Source organism: Gamsiella multidivaricata, assembly GCF_025024155.1.
Source record: "Gamsiella multidivaricata strain RSA 2152 chromosome Unknown BC939scaffold_114, whole genome shotgun sequence".
In the NCBI taxonomy this organism is placed as follows: domain Eukaryota; kingdom Fungi; phylum Mortierellomycota; class Mortierellomycetes; order Mortierellales; family Mortierellaceae; genus Gamsiella; species Gamsiella multidivaricata.
The window spans coordinates 17,260-33,041 of NW_026251822.1; the positions used below are offsets into that span (position 1 = coordinate 17,260).

At 48.5% G+C, this 15,782-nt stretch overlaps 5 protein-coding genes across 5 annotated transcripts; 2 read left to right on the forward strand and 3 right to left on the reverse strand.

Annotated features, from left to right (window-relative positions):
- Window positions 1-148: 148 nt before the first annotated feature.
- BC939DRAFT_508006 (COPI associated protein-domain-containing protein) lies at window positions 149-1,242 on the forward strand (the record flags this gene model as incomplete). Its single annotated transcript, XM_051560953.1, has 4 exons — window positions 149-194; window positions 379-460; window positions 593-694; window positions 963-1,242. 4 exons carry the CDS (start codon window positions 149-151, stop codon window positions 1,240-1,242), a joined length of 510 nt encoding a protein of 169 aa, XP_051406807.1.
- A 54-nt stretch (window positions 1,243-1,296) lies between these two features.
- Window positions 1,297-5,090, reverse strand: BC939DRAFT_31615 (methylmalonyl-coenzyme A mutase-like protein). Its single transcript, XM_051551494.1, has 8 exons — window positions 4,715-5,090; window positions 4,213-4,458; window positions 3,958-4,064; window positions 3,780-3,858; window positions 3,545-3,649; window positions 2,962-3,426; window positions 2,513-2,879; window positions 1,297-2,396 (listed from the first exon to the last, which is right to left on the reverse strand). Exons 1-8 carry the CDS (start codon window positions 4,781-4,783, stop codon window positions 1,609-1,611), a joined length of 2,226 nt encoding a protein of 741 aa, XP_051406808.1. The 5' UTR covers window positions 4,784-5,090; the 3' UTR covers window positions 1,297-1,608.
- Window positions 5,091-5,223: 133 nt separating this feature from the next.
- On the reverse strand, window positions 5,224-9,363 carry BC939DRAFT_467911 (p115 like vesicle tethering protein). The gene is made up of 13 exons (XM_051557856.1): window positions 9,018-9,363; window positions 8,746-8,862; window positions 8,581-8,634; window positions 8,295-8,490; window positions 8,018-8,205; window positions 7,712-7,906; window positions 7,194-7,610; window positions 7,008-7,098; window positions 6,723-6,908; window positions 6,424-6,596; window positions 5,987-6,299; window positions 5,704-5,891; window positions 5,224-5,592 (listed from the first exon to the last, which is right to left on the reverse strand). The coding sequence occupies exons 1-13, from the start codon at window positions 9,186-9,188 to the stop codon at window positions 5,398-5,400; spliced, it is 2,484 nt and encodes an 827-aa protein (XP_051406809.1). The 5' UTR covers window positions 9,189-9,363; the 3' UTR covers window positions 5,224-5,397.
- BC939DRAFT_467922 (Ima1 N-terminal domain-containing protein) lies at window positions 9,364-13,503 on the reverse strand. Its single transcript, XM_051557857.1, has 8 exons — window positions 13,085-13,503; window positions 12,897-12,966; window positions 12,393-12,532; window positions 11,978-12,254; window positions 11,318-11,856; window positions 10,191-11,189; window positions 9,867-10,073; window positions 9,364-9,739 (listed from the first exon to the last, which is right to left on the reverse strand). Exons 1-8 carry the CDS (start codon window positions 13,286-13,288, stop codon window positions 9,407-9,409), a joined length of 2,769 nt encoding a protein of 922 aa, XP_051406810.1. The 5' UTR covers window positions 13,289-13,503; the 3' UTR covers window positions 9,364-9,406.
- BC939DRAFT_467931 (uncharacterized protein) lies at window positions 13,504-15,765 on the forward strand. Its single transcript, XM_051557858.1, has 8 exons — window positions 13,504-13,940; window positions 14,056-14,101; window positions 14,237-14,331; window positions 14,803-14,873; window positions 15,000-15,140; window positions 15,236-15,369; window positions 15,458-15,534; window positions 15,641-15,765. The coding sequence occupies exons 1-8, from the start codon at window positions 13,592-13,594 to the stop codon at window positions 15,703-15,705; spliced, it is 978 nt and encodes a 325-aa protein (XP_051406811.1). The 5' UTR covers window positions 13,504-13,591; the 3' UTR covers window positions 15,706-15,765.
- The last annotated feature ends 17 nt before the right edge of the window (window positions 15,766-15,782 follow it).

The following is a 15,782-nucleotide window of genomic DNA, read 5'->3' on the forward strand; positions in this document are numbered from 1 at the left end:
AATTTCACAACCAAAAAGACCTTCTTTGCTGTTTTCTTTTTCTCTTTCTCTTCAACCAAAACACTTCGTACCAGCACATTCCTCTGTTCTCTGCTCTTCTTACTAACAATCTCACCTCGTCAATCAATCATCTTCATCACTCTCCAACATGGCTCAAGGCGCTTCGCTTTTCCGATTGCTGAACCTCATCGTCGGTAAGGGGCGACGAGCGGCTGAAATAGCTGCTATCATGCATCTCCACAGTCTAATATAACCAGTGATAGCCATCGACATTTGACCTGCATACTGACGATGGATATGAATCTATCAATCCTACCGTCTTATCTCATTCCATCCCATTCTGTCGCATTGCGACTACAAAATAACCCCTGTTCGAAGCGGTCCTTATCATCCTCGGCGGTATCCTGCTCTTTGTCCATATCGGATCATGGAACTCGGGCATCCTTGGTGTGTTCCTTTGGTAAGCATCAACATCTGCTTGGTCTGTGCACCCCCCCCTCTCCCCCCTTGCGCATGCCCACATGGATTTGTGATGGTTACACCTAATCGTTAGACTAACGCATTCTTCGTTGGTGATACACACACGTTCCAGCATCTTTGGATTGTTGACATTCGCATTGGAGTTCACCATCCCCGAGTCGATGGTCTATAACTTGGGCTTCATGTTCTCGCTCCTCGGACGAGGCATTTGTAAGTTGTGTCGTGGCGGTGGTATTTTTTTTTTTTTTTTTTACTTGACTTTGTCTCATATCTTTGGATGAGAGCTAATCATTTTTCTTCATATGAATCATTGTGTTTTTTTTTTTTTTTTTTTTTTTTTTCGCCCGATGCAGTCTATGTCAGGCAAGTCTACATTTTCGTGCCAAAAGAACGAAGAGTCTTCATGGATGTGAAAGAAGACGGAGAGAAAAAGAAAAGAGAAAGAATGCTCTAACCTTGAGCTTTGCTTCCTTCCGATATAGCATGGGCCTGTTGACGCTGTCATGGAGGTGGTTCAACATCCTGGTCGGATGCATCATTATGGCCGTCGGGCTCTTTTACATCGCCATGCACTTTGTCGGCGCCACGCCTTCGCCCTCCATGTCGGCCGTGCCCAACACTTCGTCCACGAACCTTAACCCCAACTACAACAGTTCCCAGAGCTACACCAATCCCTCTGGTGAACAGCCTAGCATGACCCAGACCTATCAGAGCCCCGACCCCAATAACGCTGCTCACTACGACACCCCCTCGCGCGCCTAAGTCGAAGCACCGACACGCACCCATTCATCGTATCGCAAAAGTGCACTTTCGCACTTCTTTTTCTGTGCATAACTCTTTAATCCTTGTAGGGCGCCTTGTATCTGAGAATAGCGCCATTTTTTTTTTTTTTCTTATTCTCCATCTTTATTCTTTAATCATCAGTCTTTGACTAGAAAGCCTGAGGCGCAGAGCAGTCGTTTTCATCTTCAATTCTCGTGTAGTGTTTACGAATAACCATATTCTATGGACAAATAAAAGCAGTGCTATTGCTTCCTCTGTTTCTGCTGCAAGGACTCCAATGCTGAGTGTGCTCATGAATCTAATTTTATTCTCCTACACCTTGTCCGCAACGCTCCGTATAACATTCTACACCTTCAGCTTCTCCTCAATCTTGTTCACAACCTCCTGTGCTGCAACGGGGATGCGTGTTCCAGGACCGAACACAGAGGTCACACCAGCATCAAACAAAAACTGGTAGTCCTGCTGAGGGATCACTCCGCCGCAGATGACCAGCTTGTCGCCAGCACCCTGCTTCTTGAGTTCCGCAATCAGCTGTGGGACCAGTGTCTTGTGGCCCGCAGCCTGGGACGAAACACCAACAACGTGCACATCAGCATCGATGGCCTGGCGAGCAACCTCCGCTGGTGTCTGGAAGAGAGGTCCGACATCCACGTCAAAGCCGAGATCCGCAAAGCCAGACGCAATGACCTTCGCACCACGGTCGTGTCCATCCTGACCCATCTTGGCTACCAGCAGACGTGGCCGTCTTCCCTGAGCCTTCAAAAACTTCTCAACCAATGAAATGGTGTCGCTCACATCGCTGCTGTCACCGTACTCGGACTTGTATGCACCAGAGACCACACGGATTGTGGGTGAGTGACGGCCCCAAATCTTTTCCAGCGCATCCGAAATCTCGCCCACAGAGCACCTCTCTTTCGCTGCCTCGACTGCAAGGCCGAGCAAGTTACCCTTTCCTGTCTTGGCACACTCTGTCAGCGCCTCTAGACATGCAGCAGCCTTTTCTGCGTTTCTGGTCTTTCTCATGTTCTCCAAGCGCCTGGTCTGACCCAGTCTGACAGCAGTGTTATCGATAGCCAGAACATCGATCGGATCCTCCTTGGCCAATCTATACTTGTTGACACCAACAATCGTGTCTATTATCGCGAACAAAAATAAGAGTACAAGATCATGAGATGAACGTCCAAGGTCAACGCTCGTTTTCGCGCATCGCATATCAATGTACGACTGAAAACACGAGTCGATAGCTCACCTTGACCAGAATCAATGCGAGCTTGCTTTTTGGCTGCTGATTCTTCGATTCGCAGCTTGGGCATGCCACTGGCCACGGCCTTGGCCATGCCTCCCATGGCCTCGACCTCCTCAACAATCTGCTTCGCAGCGTCGTACATGTCATTAGTCATGGACTCCATCATGTACGACCCACCCCAAGGATCGGCGACCTTTGGAATGAAGGCCTCTTCCTGCAGAATTAGCTGGGTATTACGGGCAATGCGTGCACTGAATTCGGTAGGCAATCCAATGGCCTCATCGAATGCGTTTGTATGAAGGGATTGAGTGCCTCCAAGAGTGGCAGCCATGGCCTCGACAGTGGTGCGGATGACATTATTGTAGGGATCCTATTGTAGTAGCGACTGATGAGTGGGAAAGCAGGAGAAAAGTGGGATACTAATATCAAGCAGCTTTGCCTACACAACGTACCTGCTCCGTCAGGGACCATCCAGAGGTCTGGCAATGTGTTCGCAGCAGCAAACTCTTTTCACTCTTGGGCTGGAACTTCTCCTTGACGAGGACAGCCCAGAGACGACGGGCGGCCCTCATCTTTGCGATCTCCATGTAAAAGTTCATGCCAATGGCCCAGAAGAAGGAGAGACGGGGGGCGAATTGGTCGACGGTCATGCCCGCCTTGAGTCCCGTGCGAATGTACTCTAATCCATCCGCAATTGTAAAAGCCATCTCGAGAACATTGTCGGCTCCTGCTTCCTGCATGTGGTATCCAGAAATCGAGATCGAGTTGTACTTGGGCATGTTTTCAGAGGTGTAGGAAAAGATATCGCCAATGATTTTCATGGATGGCTCTGGGGGATAGATGAATGTGTTGCGCACCATAAACTCTTTCAAAATATCGTTCTGGATCGTTCCTGACAATTCTGCCAATTTGGCGCCCTATTTACACCAGTAATGTTGTTTGTAATAGAAAGGACAGGAATGAGAGGCGTGTTTTAAAAGATAATGAAGCTATAAGAAAGCATGTAGGGTACATAAAAGACAAAGACAAACTTGCCTGTTCCAGTCCCGCAACGATGAACATGGCGAGAATTGGCAGCACCGCACCGTTCATTGTCATTGAGACGGACATTTTGTTAAGCGGGATCCCATCAAAAAGAATCTAGTGTGCCGAAAAGCGAAAGAAAGACGAAGGCAACAGATCAGATTAGTCGTTCTCGTCCAAGAGATTGCAACATTCAAAGCAAGCAATTCGAAGAAAAAGGACTTTATGAGGTCAATTGCTTACATACCTTCGTATCCTCGACCGAGTCGATAGCGACTCCAGCCATACCGACATCTCCAACAGCTCTTGGATGGTCAGAGTCATATCTATGTAATCCGGATACAAATAGTGTCGGAAGTCAATGTTGTGTTCTTTCAGCTTGAACCTATGCTTTCAAAGCAGGCATATTCCTGCCAACTTATTACCCTCGATGGGTGGCGAGATCAAAGGCAACACTGAGACCCTGCTGACCCGCAGCCAAGTTCTTGCGGTAAAACTTGTTGGATTCCTCGACGGTACTGAATCCGGCATACTAGATGGAGCCACGGGTGAACGATGGTAACATTTGTTAGATCAAAATAAGTTTTTGTGTTTTTGTTTTTTCTCATAAAGTAGAACAAAGTCTTCCGGTAAATCGGGACCCAGCCAAGCACACGCAGCAACCGCGCGAGTCCACGTACCTGGCGGACAGTCCACGGTCTGGCAGTGTACATGGAAGCGTATGGACCACGGGTGAAGGGAAATGCGCCGGGGATCTCGTCAGGAATGCTCTTGGTATCGGCCTGGGTGTAGACAGGCTTGACATTCAATCCCTCTGCGGTTCGCCAGGTAAGGACCTCTTCAGGGCTCTTACCCTTGAGTTCCTTTGTAGCCAGCTTGGCCCATTGCTCGTGCAGCGGCTGGCGCGTTCGCTCGGTTGTATAGGCCTGTATCACCACAGAATGCATAACAAAAGATAAATAAAAAAATAATAATAAGAAGAATTAATGGACAAGCCAAAAGGATTCAGGCACTCAAACAAGAGCAGGCAAGTCGGTCTTTGACAGATCGGGTTAAGGAGAGGGAAAAAAGCGATCAGAGAGATGTGATTAGAGTGTTTTTGATTGGTGGAGGAGATTCGATCTGATTGATTGGGTCCATGGGGAGGAGGCGAAGAAGACGAGATTCCTTTGGGGACTGTACCTTGTTCAGGGGCAGACCAGGCCGCGCCCAGCGGGAGACAGGTCTGTGGATGTTTCTGAGGGACAGCATTGGAGAAGAAAATAGGCGGTGTTGGTGTTCCTCTGCGGGTAAGAAGAGTAGCAAAGTGGAGCTGTACAGTTACAGAGGAGCCTCAGGAGTGAGCGAAAGAGAGGAGGGCGACCAGGACAGGCACGGGCCGATAGAGAACGCGGGGGGGAAGGGTGAGTGGGGAGGGAAGCGCGGAAGAAAGGAAAAGAAGAAGAAAGAAGGGAGAAAAAAGAAAAAGAAAAAGAAAAAGAAAAAGAAAAAGAAAAGAAAGAAAGAAAGAAAAAGAAAAGGGATGAAGGAGTTCTTGCTCGGACGAGAGAGTAAGAAAGAGAGTAAGAGAGTAAGGGAGTAAGAGAGTCAGAGAGTAAGAGAGTCAGGAAACAAAGAGGAAAGGAACCGAGGGGGGGAAAGAGCGTGAGAAGAAAAATGGCGCTCTCTTCTGATTGGCTGCAGGCGGCACCCACTTCTCCATCCTCCTCAGCTCCAAGAGTGGACAAAGGCGTTCCTTTCTTCCTTCCTTCCTTTCTTTCTTTCTTTCTTTCTTTCTTTCTTTCTTTCTTTCTTTATTACACCGCATCCCTTCATCCTCTGCACTCCACCTTCATCATCTACCTATGCCCTCCTAATCTCCCTTCCTACGGTGCATGCCCTCCGCCCACCCCCAGCGACAACAGCCTTTCCTTCACTACCGTCAGCTCCTCGTCTTGTTCTGCAAGGCAGATCAACAAGTCCTCATGCTCCCTCTCAAGGGCCGTGTGCCGCGCTTCGCTCTCGCGCAGCTTCTCCCGCATTTCTGCTAGTTCACGTTCGTATTCCTGACGTTCATGGGCCTGAACACAAGCATTAGTTTTGAATTCGACAAAAGGAAGCATAGCATGTGAATGAGAAAACACCCCAGATAAAAATATACGGATGCCACCGCCTTCATCGCATACACATACCTGCTGAGCTAGCATGCGCTGAGACTCATCCAGTGCCGCCCGTAGCTCTTCCATCTCTGCGTTCTGTGTCGTCACCTTGGACTGCATTGACGCCAGCTGGATCTCAATCTCGGCATTGGTAGTTTGCGATGATGTCTGCTGCGACTGCCTGTTGTCTGGCGATAGTGTTATCGATTTCTGTGTCCGCTCTATACTCAAGTAAAAGAGAACAGTGTCTCTATATATCAGTATCGTTGTTTTCCATGCCTGCTTTGAAGAATACACGAGCAGCCGCGAAACGTACCAAATGTCCTCTTCATGAACTCAACAAACGAATAGTCGAAATAGAGTCCCGGCAATCTTCCCTCGCTCTCCTCCGACGGAAGAACTACCATAAACGGCACCGCAGCGTTGAATGGCTTCGACTCACGGACACGAGTGATGCAGGCCGCAAAGTGATCCAGCCCAATACGGCTCAGGATAATCGGCTGAATAGTCGCCCGGCTGATAAGAGCATCCTGTTCCCAATTGAATTCATAGCAGATCCCCAACAAGAACGCCGCCAAACCCTGAACCATCAAGTCTTCCTTGGACGATGGACTAATTAGCTCGATCAACTGTAAGAACAACAGCAAAACCAATTAAGTAGTACCGAGTCAGCACAACTCGCACGACACGAAGCAGAGACAACAGGATATTCAATCCACCCATCTTAGAGTGCCAAAAGATAACCAGACTTACAAATTGGAGATGGGCGCCTTCGGACAAAAAGTCTTTGATGCTTTTGGGGCTGTCGTAGCACCATACGCAGAGCAGAGCGAGATATCCTAGTGCCACCCGAACGTCTGCCCGTCCTTTGACAGCTACCATCAAAGCTGCTGCTATGGCGTGGATCAACGACACTGGGTCTTCACCTTCAAGAATAACAGCAACAATACACCGTGATTAGATGAGATCAAATTACCCATGCGCACAATCACCAAAAAATAATAATAATAATAATGAAGAAAGTGTCACGTAGATCTTTCAGTCGAACGCACCATGTTCTTCGTCGCCAAAGGTAATGGCGAGTGCGATGGCCTTTGCGCGAGCATTGTTTTGTAGAATATGAGAAAACAACACGGTTGCAAACCAACTGTTGTACGGGTCCGTAGATGCCGTTTCCGCATCGTCCTGCCAGCCCTGCAGTGCGCCCAACAGCAGCGTCCCTGGAGACCGTGGTTTTTCTATATGAAATCGTCATACAAAAAAAGACATCCGTCAATGTTTATTTACATGGGGTGCTACATGCAGCGAATATGCGCAGAAATGAATTCACGGCTTACCATTAGAAGCAGTATTTGGGTTGTCTTCAGGCGGAGGGTTCAAAGTTGTAGCGAGCACCATTTGTGTATCGGGATTCTCCAAAACGAAGGTCTAAGATAACAGTCAAAATCATCAATAGGTCAAGCACGCTCTTTCATGCTCGTTTGCTTATTGAAAGCTTGGCAGCACCCGATAGACATGCGTACCTGGAAAAGACAAGTTGCTGCGGCCCTCACAGAGTACGTGCATCCTGGGTATTGTCCCACTGCTATGGCGACCACCTCCACTATTGCCGGGCAGCGTTCACGAGGTTCTAGGTGGCGATAGCCGTGAGGAAACCGGTCGCCCTGCGCAGAGCCGCGTCCGGATTGAAAAGAAGAGCGGGATAGTTGAGCTGATGATCGACCAGGAGGTGTTAGTGATGACGAGAGGTTTTCAGAGGGCGCAAGTGGCGGATGCGCAGGTGTAATGACGGCTTTGGACAGCGCATCCTGGTTGACCTTGTTCAGCCGGATTAGCTCTGCCAAGGCATAGAACGCACTGGCTTTCACCCTTTGCGGAGCACTGGATGCCAATGAGAGGTCGATTAGGAGTTGAAGGATCCCGCATTGATACATCGATTTCTGAACACAGCAGTCAATAGACAGCGGTAGATAGTCAGCTCTGTTCCGTTTCAGAACATCTAGGACAGACTTCAAATGAGATACCAGCATAATCGGTTTACCTGGTTGGGAATGGTATTTGAGTGGTCTGGAACAACGAGGACACGGATCAGCTCCAGGACCATGATCATGTTGTTGCCTTTTTGATCCGACCATACATCTTTCCCAGCGTAGTTGTGCCTTCCACTGTCATCTATCGTCTCCTCCTCGAACAAGGCAGGAATCCGCTGAATGCAGCTCGTCTCACGGAAGTAGTTCTTTAGGCGGGTAAATAAGGGTGGACAAGTTGGAAGGATGCTATAAGCAAAACAATGCATATCTGTAATGTGCTTCTTTCCCCAACTCTTCGTAAGCCCACAGCACTGTACCTGATTTGAGACATTGTATCTCAGAAGATTCTGCACTAGTTGCAGACAGTCTTGGACAATGATGCCGCCCGAAATGGCTCCTTCGTCGTCAATGATGGCCAGTAAGCGTTCGAACGCGTTTTCAAAGGCAACGATTTTTTGCAAATCTGCATTCGACTCTGTAAGCGAGATCAACAGTAAAAGCCCCTCTATTCATGCAGACAAAATGCGAGGCTCGTTAGAAATGTATTCCAGACCGTCTGATATAGCAGATGAAACATGCAGCATGTCGTCCTACCGTTGCGAATAATCTCACGCCGGTCGTCTAGAAGAGCCATCAGCCTCGACATGCCCATGGGTGAGGTGAGAACGCACTCCTGCAGGCGCGGCGTGTTGTTCAGTACGAGTACCGACATCAACGATACCACATGGAACCGCACGTAGAAATCGCTTTCCTCGAGCATATCCAGAAGAATAGCAACGTTGCCTGCATCCTGTGGTGCCGATACCATGTCCAAAATTCAGATAAATAATTTTGGTTAGCCCTATACAGATGATGTTCGACAGCAGTTCAAGATGCTTACCTGAAGAAACGCATTTGACATTTCCAGCGCAAACTCCCGAGATTCTTCATGATCCTAAAAGCAAGATAGAGAGCATACGGCTGCTAAGCATGAAGATCTTTTTGCATTGAAATGCTGCGTTTTTCGACAGCCCAATATATCGCTATAGAAAACCCAAAGGCTTACCGAGTCAGGCTGGCAAAGCACTGTTAGGGTTTCCAGAACTGCCTTGCTAATGTCGATATCCATGGAGTCCTGTCGGAGGACCTTGCACAGTACAAGGACACCGCGCGTTGCAATATCCTAAGTTATGTGCATATGAAGATATCCCCGCAGAGTCAGCGCCGGTGCATTCATTCCCAACTGCTGAGGGTCATCCAGTCATTCCTGACACTCTCATTCATTCATTCATTCATTCTCATCGAGTCTCAATCATTGAGGCCTGAGGTCATGCATACTCTTTTGTGCTCTCTGGCGCAAGCTTTGAGGGCAAGGACGGACGCGCGTCGATCCTCGAGAAGAGTTCCATGTTCGATTCTTTCGCATAGTCTGTCCACTGTCTCGGATCCTGTTTGGTGCTGGCCCTTTTGGCCCCGCAGAGCATTAAGACCACTCGCGAAGAAGTCCATGATCTTTTATTTTTATCAGAGGAATGCTGTATTCACAGCGCTGCCAATCGCTTGTTTCTGGGTTGCCAATGTTCTGCTCGTCTTTTGATGTTTATTGATTATTGGTCGCTGCTGATGAGGATGATGGATGAGAAAAATGTTGTGTTGGAACAAAAGGGGTTGACTTGGCCTGCATGCCACGTATATCAATTGAAATATTATATAGAGCTTTATTATCTTTAACGAGCGTGGGACTTTGCTGTGTGCAGGCCGGCCCCAAAGGCCATTAAGACGACCAGTAATACTATTGTCAGACCATCCTGCACCCATCCTGCTTGCAATGCGAGCATTCGAACTGCGTCCTGACTCCTGATCCATGGGGCTATCCAATGCACAATCCTTGGTGACCAGTCCATCACGTCCAGTTTTGCTGCAGCATCTCGTGTCGTATCAACATGATTATCCAGTTGGGACCAAGGATCTCCAGAGGAAGTATTATGCGACCAGAAAGTATCGCCTAGCATCCAGAAGACGTTCACTATCCGTATCAACAGCAGCAACAACAGGGTGTTCTAAGAAACAGCGGAATGGAATTGAAGCACGGGGTGTCATGATGCGGGCCGTGGACTGGTGGAAAAGACGTGATTCATATCACTACTGTAACAACAGCAGCAATAACAACAACAGAATATCTCTTACTGAGCACACTTTGTCAATGATCCTTGGCTCAAAGGGGTCGGCACTCCCTGGCGCGTTGTTTTTGCCTGCAGATGCAGGCTTCTTGTCTAAATAGCGACCCACGGTGCGATATTCATCTAGTATCCAGAACGCTGTCGCGTGCAGCATCACTGCAATAAAGAGGGCTTGACGTGCCCAATCCTGCTGCCATGACCATATCCCCATAGCCTAGTCCAATTAGCATGACAGTCAAAGACGAGATTAGAAGGGCGCAAATTTCAGTCAAAAACATAACAGAACACCAAGAGAATCAAGTTGATTTGCGCGATGAAGCAGATACATTACCTTCCAGAGCACTTCGCTTCGACAAAGCAACATAAGTGCGAGCCATAGCCGAGCCATCCGTTTTTTGAGCATGAGATTCCTGCCCACAATACTTCGAGGCTCTGGTGATGGCGGCAAGTAGTCGTCTACAATTTTGACAACACCAAAAAAGTTGTCCTCTAGTCCTGTCTCCGGCTCGGGTGGGAAGTACCGTTGTGCTGCAAATGCCTCTCGACCATCGACAGCCCAGCCATTCTTTGATGAGTCATTCATAGAGCTGCTGCCAAATGACGAAAGATGGTCATTATCGGTCTCAAAGCCAAAGTTCGTGCCTGACAGGCCAGAGGGTATCCTCGAGTTCCGCACTTCGCCCTCGTCGTCGTCCATATCAACTTCGGCGTTGTCAGAAAATCCTGAATGAAGCGATGGGCGTGAGCGCAGAGGAGAAGAACGGTCTAGTCCGGACGACCCTGGCTTTGTCGACCTGCGATAGGACCAAGTATCCGATTCCTTCACTCGATGTTGACCTCCAGAGCGATGGGCAAAATGATTTTCTGGTGGTTGGAACGTTGCAGATGGGAAACCAAACATCTTCCCCAATGAGATGTTGTTCAGACTCATGTTGGTGATGAGAGACGGGTCGGCTAGGGGAGAAGGCTCATACGCACGCGAGCGAAACTTGTTGTCCATGGCCATAGAGGCGCCACCGAGTACGATGGACTGCTGTGCTTGAAGTGATCCAGCGTGTCCTGCCCAAGTCGTACCTGAGAGCATAGAAGTTTCGTCCTGCCTTGCCGTAAGACTCGGGTCCCGATACATACCGAACTGAGCTGGCAGACGTGCAGTCGCTGTGGAAGACGGCTTCTTGGGTGACCAATTGATGTCGTTAACGTCCGGCGAGACCGAGCGAGATCCTGCGACGCCGTGAAGCGACATACTACTCGATATGGCGGTATTTGTAGATTGATATGTCCTAGCGCGGGATGATGTAGGCAAGGCATTTGTCGTCCTTGCTGATATCTATGGTTTCCCAGTAAGAAACAGACACACACATAAAGTCAAAAGAAAAAGTTGAGGATATGAGTGTTGTATGTTAACAAAAGGCTGGAAGGTGATTCAAATAGATGCAGAATAATAATCAACGGTACCTTGGGACTGTCACTGTCCAAAGCTTTTGCGGCGAGTGTGTGTGTGACCGAATTGCCCTGTTTGAACGTCAAGGGTTCCTGCAAGTACCGACTATTAATGAATGCTACAACATACAGGAGATGCGTAACTAGGAGAATGCCGTACGCCCAAAACGGATCCTGTTGCGGTTTCCATGAGAAGAGGCAGTAGTACTGTAGCGCCGAGAGGAGGAGAGCACACATCCGCATCCAGTGGTAGTACCAGCGAGTCCGGATTCGTATCCATGGCGATTTTTGAACTGTGAATGCCAGGGGATCCCAAAAGAATCCTACGATCGAGAAGATCGCCAGGGTCGCCACAATGATCGCGGATTGCTCGTCTTTAGACAGCCTTAGAAACAGTTGTCCAAAGGATGATGACCAAGGCAACATGGCCGACAGATTGAATCCTGATATTCCTCTTGCTGTATTATGAATAGTGAATGTTCCTGCCGCGCGTACCAGGCGCCTTGAAAGGTCGAAAACCCATAGACTTGGAAGTATATCTGAGCCTAATGCACCTATAGCAGCATCGAAGTTGCATAGGATGTGGCAACAAATGTGAGACACCTCATAGTAAAAATGGTGATCGAGACATAACGGTCGCTGACTGGTATCAGAGTAGAAGATAAAAGCACATACCAACTGCCTCGACGGCCATCAACTCTGCATGTGCAAATGTCCAACTGAATCCTGTCAAGAGCCATGGTAGACTCGGGTATTTTCGAGTGGGTCTGATGTGATCTCCTCGACTTTTACTCAGTGTTGAATTCAGTAAGCTTGATTTAATCCGGTAGTTTTGCTGCGCCAGTTCTTTATGAACTTTATCCAAGCAGTTTGCGCAGGCTAATGGGTATCGTTCCTCCAGTTGTCGCCTGTATGTGTCTGCGTTTCCGTAGTACGTCTCATAGTTTTCGTCCTTGGAAGAGTGCGTTGAGAAGTTGTTGAATTTGTCAGTATGAATTGCATGGCATGTTCCTAGTTAGCGAGGACAGGCTGGTATTCAGAGCGCGCATGGTGTTACTTAAAACGAAGCATGGAGCAGTAAAGAACTTACCTCCTCGTCTGGAATGTAGTTGCTAAGCAGTTGATAGACGATGCGCTGATGACCGTTGCACATTTCACAGAAAAAGTTTCCCTGGGACGAGCTGTGTGGGTTACCAGCGCTCGGACGTCTCCGACTTTTCAGGCTACGAGCTGCAAAAAAAATTATACAAATCGTCCCCAATGTCAGTGATATATCGCCTTGTAAGCTGATCGGCGAGTTACAGATGCTGCTTCCATTCCCATATTTCTCTGACAGCAACGATCTGGTCCTATCCTATATAGAACGAAGGATGCCTGCTATCCGCCTGTCCTCGCCTGATATTCTACTCTTTCTCCCAAGCTGAAAGATAAATGCCTGAAGTTTCCTGATAGTTGAGAGATCTACTTGTTTGGGTGCCAATCGTTTTTGAACACGCAATGACCGTTTATCACGCCGTCTATCACGCTGTCCGTCTGTGAAGTCCTTTGCCATGTCTAGATGTTCGGTATTGTAGTGCAAAAGAGATTGTCTTACAAATACGGGCCGACACATCCTCGTTCAAAGTGCTGTCGAACATCTCTGGCACCGGCACAATGGTCCCATCCTACAGGAAGATTCCAAAGCGGGTGAATAGTGGTGAGTGTCGTGGTCGATGGCCGTGCATCCTCGTCTTCTCCCAAGAAAAAGTCTCAGCTACAGCTCATAGGAAGACCAGGACATACCTTGTCCCGTTTCTGATGGGTCAGGCAGTTCGGACAAGTCCAGTCCAAGGGCGAAGCGTCGTGTTGGTTGCGATGGAGCCAGGCAGGACGGAGACAGGTCCAGCATTCAACACGGATGGGGCGGTGGATGATGGTTTCCATCCAGGATGGCTGTTGTTGGATAGGACGCATGGCCTGCGAGCATGCCTGGCGAGTACGCTGCATGAGTCGTGGTTGGTGGTCCTGTTCTTGGCGTTGTATTTTTTTAGGTGGTGATCGAAGGAAGGTGGAGCTGATGGGGAGAACCCTTTTTGTGGAGGGGAAAGGGAGGACTGCTTTTATCACGAGCGGGATACGTACATGATGATTGTAAGCTTGTGTACGTATGCGCCTGTATCACCAACCAGCACGCGCATTACCATTACCCACGCCCTTTGCTTCTTTCCTTCTCTTCTTTATCTTTCTCCTCACTCACCTCCCCACTCTTTCTGTGATTTATATACTCTTTTCCACAATTATACGAAAGCCATGTCGGTCCTTGCTAGAAGTCCTGCTCGCCTGTTTGGTGCCGCCCCCCTCAGGAACGCCTACCGCTTCCATGCTCAGCAACCCGCGTCGCCGGCGCAACTGAGAGTTTTCTCGTCCAACAAGAGCCACTCTTCCTCGTCTGACCCCAGTCAGACACAAGCATCTGCCCAATCTGTCCAAACCAGCACCGATTCGGACAGGGACTCCTCATCTTCCGGCAAACCGCTGGGGAAGGTCAGCGGCATCGTCAACAGTATTCTTCATGGGTCAGGGTCGCTCCCGAAAGTCCAGAGCCAGGAGTCTTGGGGGGCTTCCTTGTCTCGTGGTAAATACGTCCATGAGCTGCAGAGTAAGTGTTTAAACAACTGCCTAACGATAACTCTTTGAGGTCGACGTTCCTACTGAGAATGATTGTGAATAGTACTGACATGGAGGTTATTATTACCACTATCTGCTGCCACCAGAGCATCGCATTCGACCTGAGCGCTTCGATGACTATGTTCAATTGGTGTAAGTGACCTCCCAGGCCGTTTTACTACGCAATGCGAAACTCCTTCCGATGCGAGGCCATGGTATACTTTAGATTCTTTTTATGTCGACGCAATGCGGGCGAGTAACAACGGGTCACATATTCTGCTGCCATAGATCCGAGGTCTTCCCTAGACTGGTCAAAGAATCCAACAACAAGTTGCGTTTGACTGGAAGCTGGTTAACGGAAATCGGCGAGCTAGACACTGCGGGCAAGTGCTTTTATCTTCATGACCAAAATGTGGCTGTTTCAGCTCCCATTGATGTTTTATGTCCGATGCCTATGGGCGAGCTTCCGTATTTATTCATTTCGTACGGACGATGCCATGGCGGAATAGTGGTTTGAAGGCTCTGATGCTACTATCGTCGATGTGCTTCTGCAGGACCGAGGGGAGGAGAGAAGCGGAAGGGAGATAAGAGCATTGGGGCGAGCCTGTCGTCATGTGGTCACGTTGTGGACAAAAATGGTCGTGCGGAAGTGGAGACGAAGTGGGGCGATGTTGCGGGACAGACGGATCAGACGCGCTCATCCAACAGGGTTTTGAGAGCACTGAACTCAAATATGCATAAAAGCAGGGCCCCCCGTATTTATTTCCTACCATATCTGCTGCTCAACTGTTCGCTGTCGTTAACACTTGCTCACTTTTTTTTTCATGCATTATGTGTACCTATTATTTACATAGTCCATATCTGGGAGTTCGATGGCGGCTATCTGGGCCACACTCAAGAAATGAACCGATTGCGAAAGGACCCGGTAAGACGCCTCGCTATCGCCTTCTTCCTTGAAGTCCTTTTTTGTATCAGGGACACCTTCCTTGTCCATAATTGTCATATAAATGTACATAGCTAATTCCTCAACTGCTTCAATTGCGCGTAATAGGGCTATCAAAAGTTCTTGAAAGATTTGCGACCCATGTTGCTCAGTCGCGACAACCAGATTTGTCTCGAGTTTGCGTTCTGGAAATCCAGGCCACCAGTCGATCTCGGAGGAATCTATGAGATGAGAACGTATCTCCTGAAGGTATATGAAAGAACGTGATCAAGAGGAATATATCATGCTATTCGAAAAGATGAACTTTAACACATTAGCTCCACCCTCGTACCGGAATGATATAGCCTGGCAATTTGCTTGAATGGGAGACAAACTGGCGCCGAGGACTCGAGTGTCGACGCCAGTTTTGCGAACCTGTCGGTGCTTGGTTCTCCCAGCTCGGAAAGCTGAACTATGTCCACCACATGTGGAACTATCCGTAAGTCACCCAGAGCTAGTAAGTCATGTTCGCATCTGATAATCACTCTAACCTTCGCTCTTTTGTCCTTATTTAAATGCAACTGTAGTGATCTCGAGACACGCAAGAAGACGCGAGAGCAGGCCTGGAAGGTCGATGGCTGGGCCGAGACTGTGTATAACACTGGTAAGTCAGAGCAAGACGACACGAAAGCAATGTTTGCTTTTCTTTTTTTCTTTTCGGTTCCTGTGTTGACAATGCGCTCGCGATGTATTTCTTTCTATCCCTATAGTTCGTTTGATCGACAGCATGGAGGCCAACATCTTGTTGCCTATGGACTTTTCTTCTCTGAAATAAACGGCAGCGAGTAGAAAACATAGCTGCGGCTGTTGCAACTATTATTGAGCCAAAAAAAAAAAAAAAAAAAAAAAAGA

What these genes read in the sequence shown, in the direction of transcription:
- BC939DRAFT_467922 (XM_051557857.1), bottom strand. Translation starts at nt 13,288, where the DNA reads ATGCAGCGTACTCGCCAGGCATGCTCGCAGGCCATGCGTCCTATCCAA. An exon ending in GATGGCCGTCGAGGCAGTTG is followed by an intron (nt 11,857 to 11,977) that starts GTATGTGCTTTT and finishes ATGCTGCTATAG; the next exon opens with GTGCATTAGGCTCAGATATA. An exon ending in TCATTGACAAAGTGTGCTCA is followed by an intron (nt 9,740 to 9,866) that starts GTAAGAGATATT and finishes GCTGTTTCTTAG; the next exon opens with AACACCCTGTTGTTGCTGCT.
- BC939DRAFT_31615 (XM_051551494.1), bottom strand. Translation starts at nt 4,783, where the DNA reads ATGCTGTCCCTCAGAAACATCCACAGACCTGTCTCCCGCTGGGCGCGG. An exon ending in GACCGTGGACTGTCCGCCAG is followed by an intron (nt 4,065 to 4,212) that starts GTACGTGGACTC and finishes GGCTCCATCTAG; the next exon opens with TATGCCGGATTCAGTACCGT. An exon ending in TCGTTGCGGGACTGGAACAG is followed by an intron (nt 3,427 to 3,544) that starts GCAAGTTTGTCT and finishes TGGTGTAAATAG; the next exon opens with GGCGCCAAATTGGCAGAATT.
- BC939DRAFT_467911 (XM_051557856.1), bottom strand. Translation starts at nt 9,188, where the DNA reads ATGGACTTCTTCGCGAGTGGTCTTAATGCTCTGCGGGGCCAAAAGGGC. An exon ending in GCGTGAGATTATTCGCAACG is followed by an intron (nt 8,206 to 8,294) that starts GTAGGACGACAT and finishes CTGCATGAATAG; the next exon opens with AGGGGCTTTTACTGTTGATC. An exon ending in CCCAAATACTGCTTCTAATG is followed by an intron (nt 6,909 to 7,007) that starts GTAAGCCGTGAA and finishes GATTTCATATAG; the next exon opens with AAAAACCACGGTCTCCAGGG.
- BC939DRAFT_467931 (XM_051557858.1), top strand. Translation starts at nt 13,592, where the DNA reads ATGTCGGTCCTTGCTAGAAGTCCTGCTCGCCTGTTTGGTGCCGCCCCC. An exon ending in CGGCGAGCTAGACACTGCGG is followed by an intron (nt 14,332 to 14,802) that starts GCAAGTGCTTTT and finishes TTATTTACATAG; the next exon opens with TCCATATCTGGGAGTTCGAT. An exon ending in TGAGAACGTATCTCCTGAAG is followed by an intron (nt 15,141 to 15,235) that starts GTATATGAAAGA and finishes GGAATGATATAG; the next exon opens with CCTGGCAATTTGCTTGAATG.